This window comes from Zalophus californianus, chromosome 9 (genome assembly GCF_009762305.2).
Source record: "Zalophus californianus isolate mZalCal1 chromosome 9, mZalCal1.pri.v2, whole genome shotgun sequence".
Lineage (NCBI taxonomy): Eukaryota > Metazoa > Chordata > Mammalia > Carnivora > Otariidae > Zalophus > Zalophus californianus.
This window is the reverse complement of record NC_045603.1, coordinates 91,476,957-91,494,257: the sequence shown is the minus strand read 5'-3', so window position 1 is coordinate 91,494,257 and position 17,301 is coordinate 91,476,957. Positions and strand designations below refer to the sequence as shown.

The window sequence follows — 17,301 nt, the reverse complement described above, 5'->3', positions numbered from 1 at the left end:
AAGGAAGGAAGGAAGGAAGGAAAGGAGTTTGTATTCTCCAGAATTTTCTCCCCTTAGTTCCAGAGAATTACAGAGGATAAAATCACCACTGTGACTGTACCACAGACAGCAAAAAAACAAACTCATTTAACTAGAACTTTCTTCTTACCAAATTTGGCAAAGGAAAAATCATCTAGGATCAAAGGCCATTAGCGATAGAAGGCACAGACACGGCCCACAGTCTCAAAAATAACGCTATTGGATTGTTAGTTGATTTATCACTGCCTGGAAAAATACCTTAAAATCAGGCTGGAGACCAGGGTCCCTGTAAATGGATGGACGTGTGGGTTTAACGGGTCATAACAATTCTGTTTTAGACATGATCATGATGTCAAAGGTAGGCATGTCTGCTAAGGTTACAATTAATTAAATAAAAATGAGGGTGTGATGAAAGAATAAAACATTGATTAAAATATTATCATACTGAACACTATGTAAATCTGTGCGAAGCAAGAGAAAAGAGAATGCATGTTCTGGAAATCCTGGGAGTCTTTCTTCTCTGAAAAGAGGAGAGTTCTTTCAAATATTGTACGTACTTGAATAGATCCACTAGAATAATCACAATGTCTTCAGCCACTGCCCTGTCCCCTTTGAGGTTGCCGATGACACTTGGTGTCCCACACATAACAATCACTGGAGGAGAGAGAACAAGACAAGGAGGGAAATACACAACGGTCTACATACAAACAGGTGGGAACCAGGAACCTGAATTTGAACCTAGTGTGTCCATGCTACATTTATGTTTTAAGATTAACATCAATTTTTCAATTACTCTGTCTTCTGCTTTTAGTTTAGTTTTGTTTTGTTTACAGGCATAGAGTCAGAGTAGAGCTGTGTGGGATCTTAAAGAGAATCCTCCGGTCCATTCCCTTAATTTTATTGAGTTAAGGAGACTGGAAGCCAAGATGTCAAAGGTTAAAAATGAGTTGATGACGGAGCTCTAATTTTCAAGTTTATGAATCCGGTTTGGTGTTTATTCCATTTTACCAGGTTGGAGTAGTTACAAAAACTATTTTCATTGCTAAGTGAAGTGCACCTCACCAACTGTGAAGTGGTTGACAAAGATACAGTCAAGTGAATGCGAGAATTTATGTAGTGTTCCTAAGCAACTTTCCTTGGGCTTTGTTTGTAGCCTCTTAACTCAGAACTCAGTCTTAGGGATTTCAGTGGCAGAGTCCAATCTGATCCTGTGAGCTTTACTACTCTTCACCACCAGATTTTCCAAATGCATGGCTATGAGAAAGAGGAGTTGGGGGACACTTCATTGGATCTTTTTATATACTATGTTGTTCAACTGAATTGTAAAAAGCAGCTTAGGGACATGAATACTTCTTTTAAGGGACATTTATACTTCTTTTTCTCCCCACATCTCGGCAATGTTTTGTACATGGAAGGTTCTTAATATGGCAAATGCTGAATAATGACAGCAGATGATGATTTGAGTCATACTAGGAATTCCTGCCAAGCAAGCACCTTCCCTTGTAGGAAAGGTCCACTGTTGATTCCTTTGCTCCTGATATATTCTTATTTGTAAAGAGAATCCTTGGAAAGTGAAACAAATCACCTCATAACATAGTAAGGATGATTTTATCCCATACTTGACCTGTAACTGGGAGATCGCTGGGCCTGTGAGATACAGGGACAGAGAAAAGTGAGATGATCTGCTAACCTTGTAATTTTTAATTGAGGCCAGATATCAATAAACATATCCTCTTGGTCATCATGGGACCAGGATTCAGAATGTGTGAGGATTAGTCACAAATCCAATAACAGCTTGCGTTGAGGTCAACTTAAAAAGCAGTTTATGGATGGTGGGTCATGATATCATTCTGATTTATAAAGGCTAGGCTTTCATCATTACTTTCACATTATGTTTAATTACCTTTCTCCTTGCTGTCATAGGATAAGGTTTTAATCAACAGGAAGAACAATCTGATGGAGTTGCATGCAACTCTAGATCTCCTCAAGTGAACAAAATATATGGAGGCAATGATGACAGCTCTGTGGTGGTAGATCTGTCAAAACAACTCATAAAAAAGTGGTAGTTGTGAGGAAGAAGTTGGCAAAAAATTATCTCCATGTCTCCTTACCATTGCTTTTCCTTTTCTGGTTCATTAAGATATCCTGAAACTGGTCATTTCCCCTCAACATTTCCTTGAAGCTAAGTTCCTGAGAAAAATAGGACACTCCAGCCTCCAGAGCATTGAGGTACCTAGAGCAGATAAAAGAGAAACTCTAAGAAACCAGCCTAGTTTCCTCATGGCCTTCCATGTTGTTTGCTCCTTGTTTACAGATCCCTCCTGGAACTTGTTCATCTAAAATGCATTTCCACTATCAACACAACAGATGATACACACGATAATATCAGTGGTCTGGATTGTGGACATCTCGTTTAGTAAAGGTATAGGAGAAGTTTTAGGAAATCTTCATGTATCTATACAAATCGTAGACATTTGGCAGGTCCCTTATAATGGCTTCCTGCTATATGCAGGAGGAAGGCCGCTCTGCTCTATAAACCCAATTATCACAGATAAGTTGAAACCTTTTAGTCTATAGTACAAAAATTCGGAGCTGATAGGAATCTTTCCTCCTCCCAGTGAAATGGACTTCTGTGGGTTCTAAGTTCACCCCAAAGTTTCTAGGACAACACCGTAGGGTTGATTCTTGCCATTCCCTAGATGTGTGTTCCAGTGGTACCCTGAGTCTTTTGCATACTTGGGTGGAGAGACACTGCAGAACTAAGCAGCATCCTGGTGGTGCAGGTGGTAACCCAACCAGAAGATTCTCTCTGCTACCTCTTCTGGAGTTGTGTGAACCTTGTAATTTTATTTTAGCCATGGTGCCCAATGTCCCGTTCTCCTCCCACCCCGCTTAGTCCTCTGAAAAACTGAGAGAGAAAAATTATTTCTAACTAGTGGTAGGTGTTGGCAGAATGCATATTCTCTGGTATTGTATCTTGCACAATCATGTGAAAGCAGTAACCACTGGTTTTCATTGTCCTTATCTGCAAAATGGAGATCATAGTACTTGTTCTCTTTTCTTTAGAGGATTTACTGTAAGGAATCAATAAAAGTAATGTGAAAGTATTTTGAAAACCAGAGTGTGGCAAATATCACACATGCTGATTACATTTATACTATGTTTTCTTTGGCCCCTTCGCTTTCATGTGTGTGAGAAAGCGGGCTGGTGTCCACTCCCAGTGCTTTTATAGATGGAAGGTGCGTCTGATTATAACCTGCCAGGATTCTGTGGCTTCTCTCTATGGCAAGTGCCTCCTGCTTACCAGAAACAGTCTTCAGTCTCGGTGCCATTCTTGAAAACATATGCAGTGTTCCAGGAAAAGTCTTTGAATGGCAAGTTATTGACCTTCCAAAAGTTAACCAAGAAGTACATCAGCTTCCTAGCTGGAGACATTAGCCTGGTTAAAGTCTCTTTGTAGTCACATGACAATCCAAAACTCCCAGCTGAAATCATGGGATAGTTCAAGTCTATGTCAAGGCTATGCCAAGAGGTGAGAAAGAAACCAATGTCAGGATTAATTTAAGTAGCACAAATATGATTCCTCTTTAACCTGTTTCAGCCTGTGGTTGGTAATAAATGGTAAGAATGAAATAGGGTCGTTCAAGCAGGTTTCTACCTTAAATAGGTGTCCCTTCCACACAGGTAAATCTTAAAACAATATTTATCGAGCATATGTTATGTTTTAAGATACTCTGTGTATTTTTATGCATACGTGGTGGCTTGGTTACTTCGATTTATTCTAAAATGAGTTGTCATAGCATCTAGGCTGGGACATATGCTTCTGGGGCGTAGGGCTAAGGAAACAGAGGATGGCCACCACAACTACCACAGATGTTGTAAAGCCCCAAAGATGTCCTCCATACTTTTCCCTCAGTGCACTGCCTTACTTCTGGCTCTTCTATGGACTACTTTCAGATACACATCACCTGACGATTTTACAATTTTCCTCCCCCGTTTAGCACACGGATCTTCTTGCGGTTCCTTAAACATATCAATTTTATTCTCCATCGGGGCCTTGACATATGCCAGAAATGCTGTTCCCCTTGCCTTTTTGCCGGGCCAGCTCTTACTCATCCATCGGGTTCTGGATTAAATATCTCTTTATCCGTGAGAACTTTTCACTGATACCTGAAGTGGGTATGTGTTTAATATCTGTCTCCTCCACTAGACTGCCAGCTCCATGAAGGCAGGGATCATGGCTGGCTTGTTCACCTCCATATCTCCAGTCCTTTGGGGTCATAGGTAGGCCCTCAATGTGCACTTGATAAAAGAAGCAAAGCAGTACCCCCTTTTCCATCTTGAGCCCTGCACTGAAGGGTTTCACTAAGTGTCCTGCTTGCATCTCTGACTCCCCATGTGCATGGTCAAATGTATCCAATGTATTTCTCAAAACTGTTCCTTATCCTTATTTCCCTATTTCTTTTAGTGTTTTCTGTCTGCTTTCCATCCCTCACTCCAACATCCAGTTATCAAATGCTATTGATTCTACCCTTAGATATCTTTAAAGGCTATCCTTCTTTTCCACGTTGACCGCTTGCATGCTAGTTCAGCTCTCCTCCTCTCCTGATGACGTTCCCCATCTGTGTCTCCTGTGGGCTCCAGTCCTTCCTGTACAGTGTTGACACTTGTTCTTCCCAAAGTTGAGCCACTTCTCTGCATCATCTTAATTGCTTCTGATACAAATCTAATTAAATACACTTCCCTCACCTGAACTCATGACCTCCCAAATACAGCCCTACTTCATGTTTCCAGTTTTCTCTCTCTTATTCCCCTGCTCATCTCCTGCACTCCAGCTAATACAGACTTTCACAAAATTCCTACGCTTCTCTGCTTCTTTGTTTTTTTTTTTTTATAAAGATTTTATTTATTTATTCGACAGAGAGAGACACAGCGAGAGACGGAACACAAGCAGGGGGAGTGGGAGAGGGAGAAGCAGGCCTCCCGTGGAGCAGGGAGCCGGATGTGGGGCTCGATCCCAGGACCCTGGGATCATGACCTGAGCCGAAGGCAGATGTTTAACGACTGAACCACCCAGGCACCCCTGCTTCTTTGCTTTTATACATGCCTCTCCCTCTGCCTGCTGGGATGCTTAAGCCCTCATCTCTACCCATCAACATTTCACCTGTTCTTCAACACTCAACTCATATACTATCTCCTGCATGAAGTCCTTTTTCCCCTCTTGAGCTTTACTCTCCCAACCAGCGGGGGCCCTTTCCTTCTGTGCACCCCACAGCAGCTTATGTTTCTTCAACGGAGTGTGTCGTACTCTGTCTTGTACTGGTCCCCAGGGCTCTTGTTACCTTCTCTATTTCACTGGGTAAGGGCTGTGTTTTCCTTAATGCTCTCTACTCCGACAAAACCAAAATGCTTCTCTGCACATGGAAGGTCCTCACAAATAGTGAATCAATTTTCCCGCTCCTCCTTTCCTTCCGAGCACCTTCCGATTCTACAGCAAATCAATAAGTGGACAAATAAGACAACAATTGGGAATGAGTGCAAGGAAGAGTAAGAGTCTGAATTTGCCCGTATTTTGGTTTAGAAGGTGAGCTGAGAAAGTGCTTCTGTGGTGTGTCTGTGGCACCTAGTGGGTCTGCACACCTGAGTGTGTTTGTATAGCTGGGAGGAGGTGTCAGAAGCAGCCTTTGCAACAGAAATTTCAGAAATTTAATTTTACCTTTTCCAAAATCTATTGCAAGAGCAGTGTAGTTTTCTCTGTGTAGTCAAAGGTGATCCTTGATTCAGGGGAAGACTGAGCAGATGAATGAAAGGCATGGAAGAGGGATTTTGATTTGGGGAAGGTGTGATCTGGCAGAACAAAATGTTTTGCGGTGATGAGAATTACACTGAGTGAAATGATGGAAGGGATGAGGGTGATTTTCCCTAAGGCAGAGAAATATTTTTATTGTGGAATATATTGGAAGCGTTTTTTTTTTCCTAAGCTGGTAAGGGCACTGGGCAAGGTACTTTCATGTGTTAATTATATAATCCTCAATGCTGTGAAGTAAGTACCTTGCTACTTTGCTTATTCCTCGGACCTAAGGAATAGAACAGAGCCCTGCTTATCCCCTGAGTGCTGTACCTTTCCTGTGTGTTTCCATATACTCGGCTCATACTTTAGTGAAGATTTCCTTTATTAAACTCCTCAGATTACCCAAGTTCATTGTCTTCTCTGTCTCCTGCCAGGACTCTAACTTTTTACCTATTCCGTGTTGCCTCTCAGGCTCAGATGTTAGTAACCCCTGAACAGCTATGGTCATTCACCCCACAGTAAGCAAAGGTCGAGCTACCTGGATAAGAGAATGACACTTATGGAGAAGTAGCAAAATACGAGGGCCCCAACACCTCTGGCTGGGTTACCTTGACTAGACTGCTATTTGATAAATCATTTAAATAGTGGTATCATGCCCTGACTTCAACTTACGGTGGCATTAAAGCAACAACAAACCAAATTACTTACTACATCTGGAAGGTGGAGTATGTACACGAGGGCCCCATGAGGACACAGCCCATTTGTTTCTTGTTCTGTAGGAAAAAGAAAGAAAGAAAGAAAGAAATATGAATCCCTAAAATGAAAACAATGGGGGCGCCTGGGTGGCTCAGTCGGTTAAGTGTCTGCCTTCGGCTCAGGTCATGATCCCAGGGTCCTGGGATCAAGTCCCATATCGAGCTCCCTGCTCAGTGGGGGGCCTGCTTCTCCCTCTCCCCCTACTCCTTCTCTCTCTCACTCACTCTCTCTCTCAAATAAATAGAAGCTTTAAAAAATTAAAAAAAAAAATGAAAACAATGAATAAATGGACAGGAAAGAAGTGGCAAGGGAAAAGGGCCCCAGAAAGTTTGAAGGTGGGCCTCTCAAGAAAGGAGCAAAACATGTTCCTTGGGCTGGGCAAGGGGCACTAAGGGGTAAAGAAGTCCGAGAAAGTGACGATGCTGCGGGCGGAGAGAAGGAGATTCTGCTGAAGGTGAACTTGGATTCTTTGTCAAAAAGAGGATGAAGAGTGGGGGAAGAAGGACTGACAGACTGTAATGTGAGCAATACCTGTGGGCCAAACTGTGGGGAGACTAGACTTGGAGGTGCTTTGGGGGAAGAGGGCGAGTTGCAGTTTTAAGGAGAGCTACAAAACAGGGCTAAAGAGAACAAAGTGCAATGTGACCAGCCAGGTGATTATAGATGGTGTCTCATACTGTTTCTCAAAAAGAACGTGATTAGGAACATCCCATCTCTGGCTTTAGAAAACCAGGGTATACCTCTGTCTGTAGAGGTGGAGGGACGAAGTACACACTCCTGGCATCATAAAGTAGAGTCTGTTAAACTCCCCTTACTCACTCTTGGCCCTCCCAAGACTGAGAATGACTGCAGTAATCAGTCACTCTTCCTGACATGAGCCAACCTGTCTGGTCCGGGTGATGTTATTGATTAAGGCTTTCAAGTTGTGGTTCTACACCTAGAATTCTGCTTCTGGGAGAGCCTTTTCTTGGATTTCTGTGGTAAAAAGGCTTCTTGCACATCCACCTGCCTCTAGAGAGCTTGGAACATTCTTTCACTCCAGGAAGCCCTGACTGGGGTTGGGAGTTGGGAGGAGGGAGTAGGCAAGAAGCTCTCCCTTCCCATTTCTATCCTTTAACATTACAGTTACTACTTTAAAAGTTAGGTTTCAGATTCAGCCCTGAAGCCATTAACCTGTGGCCCCATATAGGGTGACGACTTGAAACAGAGACCTCTGGTGTAGGGCTTTAGAATACCTCAGGTACTTCCTGAGGGACACAAAAGAAAACCAGTTAATGCCAACATTTAAATTTTTAAAAGTTTTGAAGAAAAAGTTTTGAAGTCATGGGACGCTACATCAAAAACTAATGACGTGCTGTATGGTGACTAACATAACATAATAAAAAAAATAATAAAATAAATAAATCTTTTAAAAATAATAAAAAATAAAAATATTTTTAAAAAAAGTTTTGAAGACAATTTAACACAAAAGAATTCCCCTCCATAACATTGAAAGTGTACAAATAGAACATAGAGGGTTCTGCTCACTTTCCTGGATTCCCAGAAGGCCCTCATCACTTGGGAAATATATGGGGCTGAAGTCAGATTACCCTCTCTGCAAAACACTCAGCTATGTGACTACAGGTGACATACGAGATGGTCATGGACAGGTCCTCAAGTTTCACACTGTGATCTTGCTGTGCTAAGAAGTGTGAGCTCTACATACAAAAGCCTTTACTTACTGAAATTGTCCTGAGTAGGTCGAGGCCTTCACAGGTGCTACTCCGGCAGTCATTTGACTTATAAATCACACTATCCGAATAGATAAAGGAAGCATTCACAGTCACATTTATGCCTGTTTCCAGAAATGAGGGGAAAGAGAAAATGTGTTATTTTTCAGTAGTGTGTAGCCATGAGGTTTACTTTTTGCCAGTTGATCCTGGGAAAAAAATGGATATTCATCTTCAGGCCTACGAATATTTGAGTTCTGAGTTCTTATATTACTCCCCATCACTTCTTTCTTCTCTCTGTCTCTGTCTCTTGTTTCTGTCTACTTGTCTCTCTCAACAGCTTTATTGAGGTATAATTTACCCTCCATAAATATCACCCATTTTAAGTGTACAATTCAATGCTTTTTAGTAAGTATATATATTTGGGCAACCATCCCACAATCCAGGTTTACGACATTTGCATTCTGTCCATGGCCTTCCTCTTTCACGCTTGTAGTCCCAGCAAGTTTCTTCTACTGTCTGGAGAGTTTTAGGAAAGCAAACATAGAGACAGTATGATATCTGTTCTTTCACATTCCCGAGGTGCTGATTCTGTTTGCTGCCAATGTGCACACTGGTACCTCTGTGGTTGGCCCCCAGAGCCAAAGTGAACTGTGTCCATCAGGGTCTAGGGTCTTTGGATAATGGATCAGATAAGGGCAAGAGCATTGAGGATGACATCCCTGGGTATTGCTAGATACTATTTCTTGGAAGGGAATAAAAAGACAGCACAACCATTTGACCAAGCTCTTTCTCTTCCATTTTGTTTCCTTCCAATAAAAAATATTCAGGACAGATGTTTGATTCCTAAGCAGAGGCATCCTTCATTTGGCCAAGCCCTTACACAGGAAGTCTGGAAACTCAACTGCTAGTCACACTGCTGGTTGCAGGATGAGTGACTTTCTGTGGGTTCTTGCACAAGCCATTTGAATTTCTCTAACTTGGTGCCTTCATAGATAAAATGGGATTAAAACCGTAATTGTCAAATGTAATAATTTTAATACCTTTAAAAAAGTAAAGCACATCAACAACAGAAGTTGTTGTTCTTCTGAACGTCCAAATAAGAATGTTTTTCAAGACAGAGAATAAAACAGTCTCTGTATTTCTATAGTCACCTCAGAGATGTGTCTATTGACTAGGGAGCATTTTACCCCTTGCCTTTTTTGGGGGAGGGAGGGTTGATTCAAGAACACTTATTCTGATACTTTGTTCAGTAAGAGATCTAAATAAGAGTTGGCAGTAGGTCTAGTCAAATGGGAGAGGTCAATGCAATAAGACCAGTCAGAGAAAATTAGTAGAAGAGGTGGGGCCGGTGATGGATTTAACAGCAATTAACACTGAATGTAGTCATGTGCCAGCCCTAATACCAAACGCTCTATACTCCCCTTTTGTTATTTAATTCTCATAGCAATAGGGTGAATGTAGGGTATATAAAGCCAGGAGGATAGTATGAGTGAGGCTATGGGGGGGCTCAGAAGAAAAAGAGAGTGCAGATGGGAACCAGTGGAAAATAGTGCTGGAGATGGGTCTTAGAAGGCAGCAAGAGGAGTCAGGGAGTGGAGTGGAGACCAGGACACAGTCACATTATGAAAACAGGGCTTTGGGAAGATGGCCACACCCCCAGCCGTTAATGTCTAGGATAGCTCTTCCTCCTCGCCTCATATGAGGGCTCTGCTCCCTCCTGCCACCATGAGGGGCACTGAAGATGACCCACTTAAAAATCCAATGGTCCAGGCAGCCCGTGGCAGATGGGCACAGCAAAACCCAAGTATAAATCCTGCACAGGAGCTAGAAGAAGGGGAGCCAACGTCTATTGAGTGTGACCTCAGGCAAGTGACTTCATCTTTGGGGCCCCAGGTCCTCATCCATTTATAGCTAGAACAGAATTGGATGGTCTCTGTTACTATATGCCTAGCATTGGGCTCTGGATTTTCGCATGCATTATTTCAAACCTTAAGTCTCCCCTGAATCCTATGAGGTTAATTAATAGTTCATCTTCCTAATTTAAAAGTGGGAAAATGGAGGTCTAGAGAGGTAGATTAACTTGCTTAGGGTTACACAGCTGGGGTTTTGAACCTAGGACCGTCTGATTCTAGAATCTGATACGCTGTAGAACAGCAGTTCGCAAAGTGTGGGCCATGGACTCCAGAGGTACATCGAGACTCTTTCAGGAGGGCTAGGAGGTCAAAGCTATCCTAAGTATATTAAGACATTGTTTTTTCCACTCTCCTCTCATGAGCATATAGTAGAGTTTTGAGAGGCTACATAATATTAATTGTATTATCGCAACAGATTAAATGCAGAAGGAGATATGAGAATCCAGCCATTTTCTATGAAGCCTGACATTGAAGATGTACAAAAATATAAATGGATACCATTTTCCCCACCTATTTTTATTTTTTGGCTTGAGAAATATAGGTTTTCTTTAATAAGAAATTTTATTTATGTGAACAAAGTGTTTGTAATTATTTTAAATGAATCAATAAGCAAATATTTAAAAAATTTCTCAGTCTTAATTTCCAATATAGTAAATATATTTACTATAAATGTAAATGTAAAATGTAAAATATATTTATTATAAATTTACTATAAATATAAATGTAAACGTCGGTAAATATAACTATATAAGCAGAACTCTACAGAGCCTGCAAATATTTTTAAGAGTAAAGAGGTCTTGAGACAAAAAAGTTTGAGAGCCACTTTTGTAGAACATACGTAGTATGCTGCTGCCTCTCAACATTTTATGGTTATGTGAACTGTTTTTGCTTTTGTTTTTTAATTGGGAAGAGAAAGATGATGATCTGTTCCCTTTTATCTTCCCAAATCCCAAGTGATTTCTCAAGAAAATACTGAAAAATTTTCAGACCATGTAATGACTTCAAATCAAAGCTTAACTTTTAAAATAAACAGTTCCCCCAAGTGCAGTTTCTCATCTTTATTCTGCCTGCACCTCTACCTCACCAGGATACCTCAGTCCTGGGAAGATGCGTGGAATGCTATAGAATATAGAGTAATCTCAGAGTCCTTTCTCTCCTACCTAGGGCTTTGAGGATGGGGTTGGACCAAAGTGGATTGGAACATAGGTGCTGGAATCTAGGAAAGGGACCCCCCCCCCAGCACATGAGATCATTTGGAGATCATTGGAGGGTATGTATGTTCCATGCTGAGCCATGGAACATACATCCTTGAGAAACTGATGTCCTTAGGTTGAAGGAATCTCTTTTTTCATGCTTTCCACCAAATCCTACCTAGTCTTCAAAACCGACAGAGGTTTCCTAAGTACTAGGAAAAAATATCATTTTCTTCCATTTGGACATCAGCCACATTTGGACTCTTAATATTCTTCAATTTAGTCCTCAAGTATATTGTCTTAGAATTTCCCCCAAATAATAATGCTCGCTATGTTTAGAACATGAACCTTTCTTTCCATCACAACCTGCACTTCTTGAGTTTCCTATGCACGAACACCCATCTAACAAAATGCATCACCACATGCAAAAATCTGGGCATCATTCTTTATTCTTTCACCCCCCACAAAATTCTCCACTCATTTAATCTGCTCAACCACCTCACCATGCCTAATTCTATTTTGTAAATGAGATAAGTGGAACTTAGAAGAAACAACCCAATAAAGCGTTTATAATTACTAGTGACAGATGGATCAGGAATTCAAATTCAGGTTATATGAGTCCAGAGATCAGATCTTACCACTATGCTCCCCTGTTTATTTTATAACCTGGTAACTTGTTCAAGTAACAGCACCACAGCAATAACACAACATCCTCAACAAAAACACAACAGTGACAACAATGAAACAACCAGTCTTCGAGTTCTCACTATGTTTCAGTCTGTGTATGAGGTACTTCATATGAATTTCCTCATTTGATTCATACCATATCCACACGAGGTAACTACTCTTTATTGTGATTTTATAAGGTAAGGGGATTGAGGCTCAGAAAACTTAATTTGTTCCAGGTCACTGGTGATAAATGGTTGGATAAAAAGCTGGAATATGAACCAAGATCTGATTCCAAATCTCTGCTTCTAAACACAGTGTTCCACTGCCTTATTTTAATGAGAAAGTTAGTTCATGGTGGGTAAAGATCTTACAGTGGCAATACGATGCGCTCTTTGGAACCAAACAGTTATGAGTTGGAATCTCATTTCCAAATAGGCAACCTGTATGACTTCAGCAAAGTTATTAAACCTCCACTGTGAAACTGTGTCAATAATGCCAATCTTACAGAGCTGTGATGACTCAAGAGAATATATATCTTACCTAAGACATGACAGGTACTCAATAAACAAGGAAACCAAGACTCAGAGAAACTAAGGGAAATTGCTCACCCAGGGTCACAAAGAGAGAAAGCCGTGGGACAGTGACTCCAATCCACATCCTTAGATTTCAAAATCAAATGTTCTTTCCATGATGCCACAGTCTTGGTAAATAAAGGGATTTTATGAAATGACCTTATAGTTCCATTATAGTTCTAGATCAGATCCATCTATTTACATCTGAATTGGTCTCAGGCAAGGTTGAGAGAAATGTATATTGCACAGCAGAAAGTTATTACACAAATGTGATGTATGATAGCTCTTGCTATTATTACCATAGAATTTTATTGTATTTTTAGTGGTTATTCAAATTTTATTTATGACAACTTCTTAGAACACACACATCTAATCTAGAAACAGAAATGTATAGCATGAGGCTAAATACCTTCCATTCACTATGTACAGTCATTGGCAGAGGTACCCGAATAACATAGAGCATACACCTTGTGCTAGCCACATGGCAAGGAGAGCTTGAGCCTGATGAAACCATGCAGCTTAGGCACTAGAAAAGAGCTGATTACCACAGAATTTTAAATACAGAAAATTAAGACATACCCTCTTTAGAACCATAAACAAACATTAAGATGTATGATATAGTCATTGACTCAGTAATTATACTTTTGGCTATCTAGTCTCAAGAATGGAAAAAAAAACATTATACATATGTATGTGTATATATACATATAAATAGATGTATATGTATATATGAAAATGCTTATTGTAGTATTTTAAAATAATCATGAAAATTTAAAAACAATAGGAAATCATACAGCAGGGAATAATTAGATGGCTTGGGAAGACATCTACTCCGAGGAATAGTATATATCCACTCACGTGAGGTGAAGATTCACATGAAGATTATGCAGCTATAGGAAAGTCAATTGCAGAATAATGTGAAGTAAAATCAGAAGGATAGAAAATTGTTTCTACACCATAGTGATCCCAACCATGTTCTTAAAAACAAGAAACTGAGAGGCATGTAAACAGACACTGGAAATATCCAGGTGGCTGAAAATGATCAGGTGTGATTTTTTTTCTCTTTATATATTTTATCTAAAGTTATAAAGTTTATTGTAATAATTAATAGATTCAATAAAAAACTGCAACACTGAATTTGGTTGCAAACTTATTTGATTATATCTTATAATAATAGCCAACAGAGGGACACCTGGGTGGCTCAGTCAGTTAAGCGTCTGCCTTCAGCTCAGGTCGTGATCTCAGGGTCCTGGGATCGAACCCCGCATCGGGCTCCCTGCTCAGCGGCGAGTCTGCTTCCCCCTCTGCCTGCCGCTCCCCCTCTGCCTTGTGCTCTCCCTCTCTCTCTCTCTCTCTCTGACAAATAAATAAATAAAATCTTGAAAAAATTAGCCAACAGAGATGTAAAAAGTGAACAGATAGATGAAAAATCCCAGAAAAAAGTCAGCATCTGTATGAATTTAACTCTCCTAATTCATCTTCTTGATTGGTAACCCTGAAAAATCTCAGGCGCAGACCAAATACTGCCTCTGAGCAGCTGCAGAAAGGAACATGCTGCCTCCTTGAAACTGAGCCATCAATCTAGTTTTGTCTGGGGCAGTTCACTGCTGTGAACATCTGGCATTCCCTGGGTTGGGGCCAGGGTGAATTATGATGGAGCACATTGTGGTAGGACTTAAATCCTTCTCTTTGAGGACCTACTGCCTTGAAATAGAAAGGGGTTGTCAGACAAGCCCTTAGAGGAGAGTGGGTGATCGGGCAAATGGAAGGTCTTGGCTAAGCAATCCTTTAACCCCAGAGGCGATAACAGGGAGGCGGTGGACCCTGTGACTATATTCTTACCAGCATTAAGCAGACGCTGTCTCACTATTTCCACTCCCTCATTCACAGCTTCTTTCAAGTTATCCAAGGACTCTGGGAAGGCTGAATTGTTCATCATCAGGACGCTGATCTCGTAGCTGCCATTGTTGCAGTTCTGACTGATCTGGGAGGTCCAGAACGTAAGCCCTGGACAGAGGAGCAGCGACCACAAAGCTAAGCCCAATAGTGTCATCTTCGTGACCTTGCTTACCTCAGAACCATACTCCCTGTGCTCACTTGTTTTACTCTGTGCCTTTACGGAGGCAGGAACTCCAGCTGGGCAGCCGCTAGCTGGGTCCTTTGGTCCACTCTTCCCCACGCTCCTTTCTGGTCATGCCCCACTGGTCACGTGGACCATGGAATACAGCCTGCCTACCAGCAATTAGCAGCTACATTATGATAGGAGATAAACCAAAGTTCATTTTGTGTGTTTGCTCACAGAAAGGCCAGAGTTATAAACAGCGAGATTACCTGGGCCTCACCCAATAAAAATACATCAGTCTGTGACACATCACTGGGAAGAGGAAAAAGGGGAAGAGAAAAGTAGAGTACATACATAAAAAGATTTGTAAAATGAAAAATAAAGGTCAAAGGACTTAAGGAAAGCACAAATATCATGGACTATTGGCGTTTAGGTTATAACTGCACACAGGAACTGAATCCTTAACTAGGAAGAACTGTGTCTCAATCACCTGGTCAGCAACTATTTATTGAGACTTGACTAGATTCTGGGCATTAGCAAGGTACACAACTATAGGTGGTGTGGATATATTAATGTCTTTATGGAACATGCATTCTGGTGGCGAAGACACACATTAAATAAATAATTATGAATAAACTCAGCTGTGAAAAAAAGTGCAGAGTGCTGTGGGGCACATGGCAGATTAACAATCTATTCTAGAAAGTCAAGGAACTTTCCCTGAGAAAGTGTCCTTTAAGCTAAACCCTGAAGGATGAACAGGAGTTAACTGAATGGAAAGAGAGGGAGCATATGGGAGGCAGCGGGACAGTGTGTATAAAGGCCCAGAAGTGGGAAGTGATATGGATGTTTGAGGAACTGAAAGAAACACAGCATGGTTGGAGTAGAGAGAGCTAGGAGTCTAGTGGCAATAAAGGCTCTCAGTGGAGTAGACAGGGGTAGGCCACAGGGTTTCCTATAAGCCATTAAGTGTTTGGAACTTCACACTAAAGGTCAAGAAAGTAACATGATCAGATGAATTTTGTAAAGACCTCTTAGTCCGCCATGGAAAAAATGACCTAGAGAGAGTGGGGACATGGAACAAATTAGGACAGTGTTTCTGTGGTCCAAATGAGAGGTAAAGGAAGCCTGGATGAGGGCAGTGGCAGTGGGGATGGGTTCAAGAGATATCTAAGAGGTAAAATAGATGGGACTTGATATTTTTTGGATTTGGGGCATTAGAAAGAGGAAGGAGTCAAGAGTGGCCCTGATAAGTCCAGTTGGGTAGATGGGAAAGCTGTTTACTAAGCTCTAGGATTCTGGAAGAGGAGCAGGTTTAAGGAAGAAGATCATGACTTCTGTTTTTGGACATGCTGGTTTTAAGGAACCCGTGCCAATGTGGGAGTAGCCTGGAGTTTGGGGAAGGGGACCTGGATCTAAATGGAGGTTTGGAAATATAGTCAGAGATGTAGTATGATTGACCAAATAATGTCATTGTTTACATCACTGACTTGATGTAAGGCAAAATTTATGTTTTAAACTTAAAGCAAGTGATGTCAACAGATGGAGGGCTAGGAAGCCCCAGCTTTCATCCCTCCACGAAAACAAATTAACAACTGCCCACTGATGAAAATAGCTCTGGGAGATCTTCAGAGTAGAATGAAGAAGCTGTGGCAACCCAGTGGAACACAAAAACCAAGATGGTCGCATAAGAAAACTATAAACATTATATGTGTGTCATTCCATCCTCCAGTCTGGCACTGCTCCATACCAAGAGGGATCCCCTTGGCCATGACCTCTCACTGCAGGGAAAGGAGAGCAAGAGGACCCCAGCAGCCCTTACCACTGGTGTGAAAACCTGCAGTTTTTGCCACCGAGGACCTCTACAGTCTTTGCTGACACTAACTCCAGCTGACAGAGCTGCCTGGGGTACATGCTGTTGGGTCTCCCTCGAGAAGGAGCTGCTGGTACACCCTCCTTGGACTGGAGCCACTGCACCAACCTCCCCAGTGCCTCGGTGCCTACACCCCACACCCCAGCACCAAGAGGGATCTCATTGGCCAGGACTTCCTCTGTGGGGATAGAAAGAGAGCAGGAGAAGGCTAGCAGAACTTGCTGCTGTAGTTTTGGTGTCAAGGATGCTTGCAGTCTTCACCAATGCTGACCTCGGCTGACAGAGCTGCCTGTTTTTAATGAGTTCATGATATAAAAAGAAGCACTCTGATGACAAGAACACAAAATGTAGGGATAAGAGAGTAAAAGTATAAGATTTTGTATGCAATTAAAATTAATAAATACAAAAAAAGAAAAATAAACAAAGCAAATCACTACAAAAAATCATCAAATAGCAAAGAAGAAAAGAGAGTGGAAGAGAGGTAGAAAACAGGAGCAAAACAACAGAAAACAATGAACAAAATGGCAATAAAAAATCCTCTCATATCAGTAATTACCTTCTTTCTTTATTTTGTTTGTTTCAGGTTTTCATTTAAATTCTAGTTAGTTAATATATAGTATAATATTGGTTGAAGAAGTAGAATTTAGTGATTAGCTTACATATAACACCCAGTACTCATCACAACAGGTGTCCTCCTTAATGACCATCACCCATTTGGCCCATCCCCCAGCCACCTCCCCTCCAG

The 17,301-nt window shown here is 41.3% G+C and overlaps 1 protein-coding gene across 4 annotated transcripts in view; it reads right to left on the bottom strand.

Annotated features, from left to right (window-relative positions):
• The window catches only part of GUCY2C (guanylate cyclase 2C), a 72,072-nt gene extending 57,107 nt beyond the window's left edge, over positions 1-14,965 (bottom strand). Inside the window, exons 1-7 of one of the 4 annotated variants that reach the window (XM_027591716.1) lie at positions 14,722-14,965; positions 14,467-14,631; positions 8,287-8,399; positions 6,518-6,582; positions 3,323-3,538; positions 2,130-2,251; positions 576-672 (exon numbers count right to left, since the gene is read on the bottom strand). In XM_027591716.1, coding sequence (XP_027447517.1) covers positions 576-672; positions 2,130-2,251; positions 3,323-3,538; positions 6,518-6,582; positions 8,287-8,399; positions 14,467-14,563 — 710 coding nt within the window. In that variant the 5' untranslated portion in view covers positions 14,564-14,631; positions 14,722-14,965. Of the gene's footprint in view, positions 1-575; positions 673-2,129; positions 2,252-3,322; positions 3,539-6,517; positions 6,583-8,286; positions 8,400-14,466 lie in introns of all 4 variants that reach the window. The other 3 variants (XM_027591714.1, XM_027591718.1, XM_027591717.1) reach the window with 3 other exon arrangements.
• Positions 14,966-17,301: the final 2,336 nt, after the last annotated feature.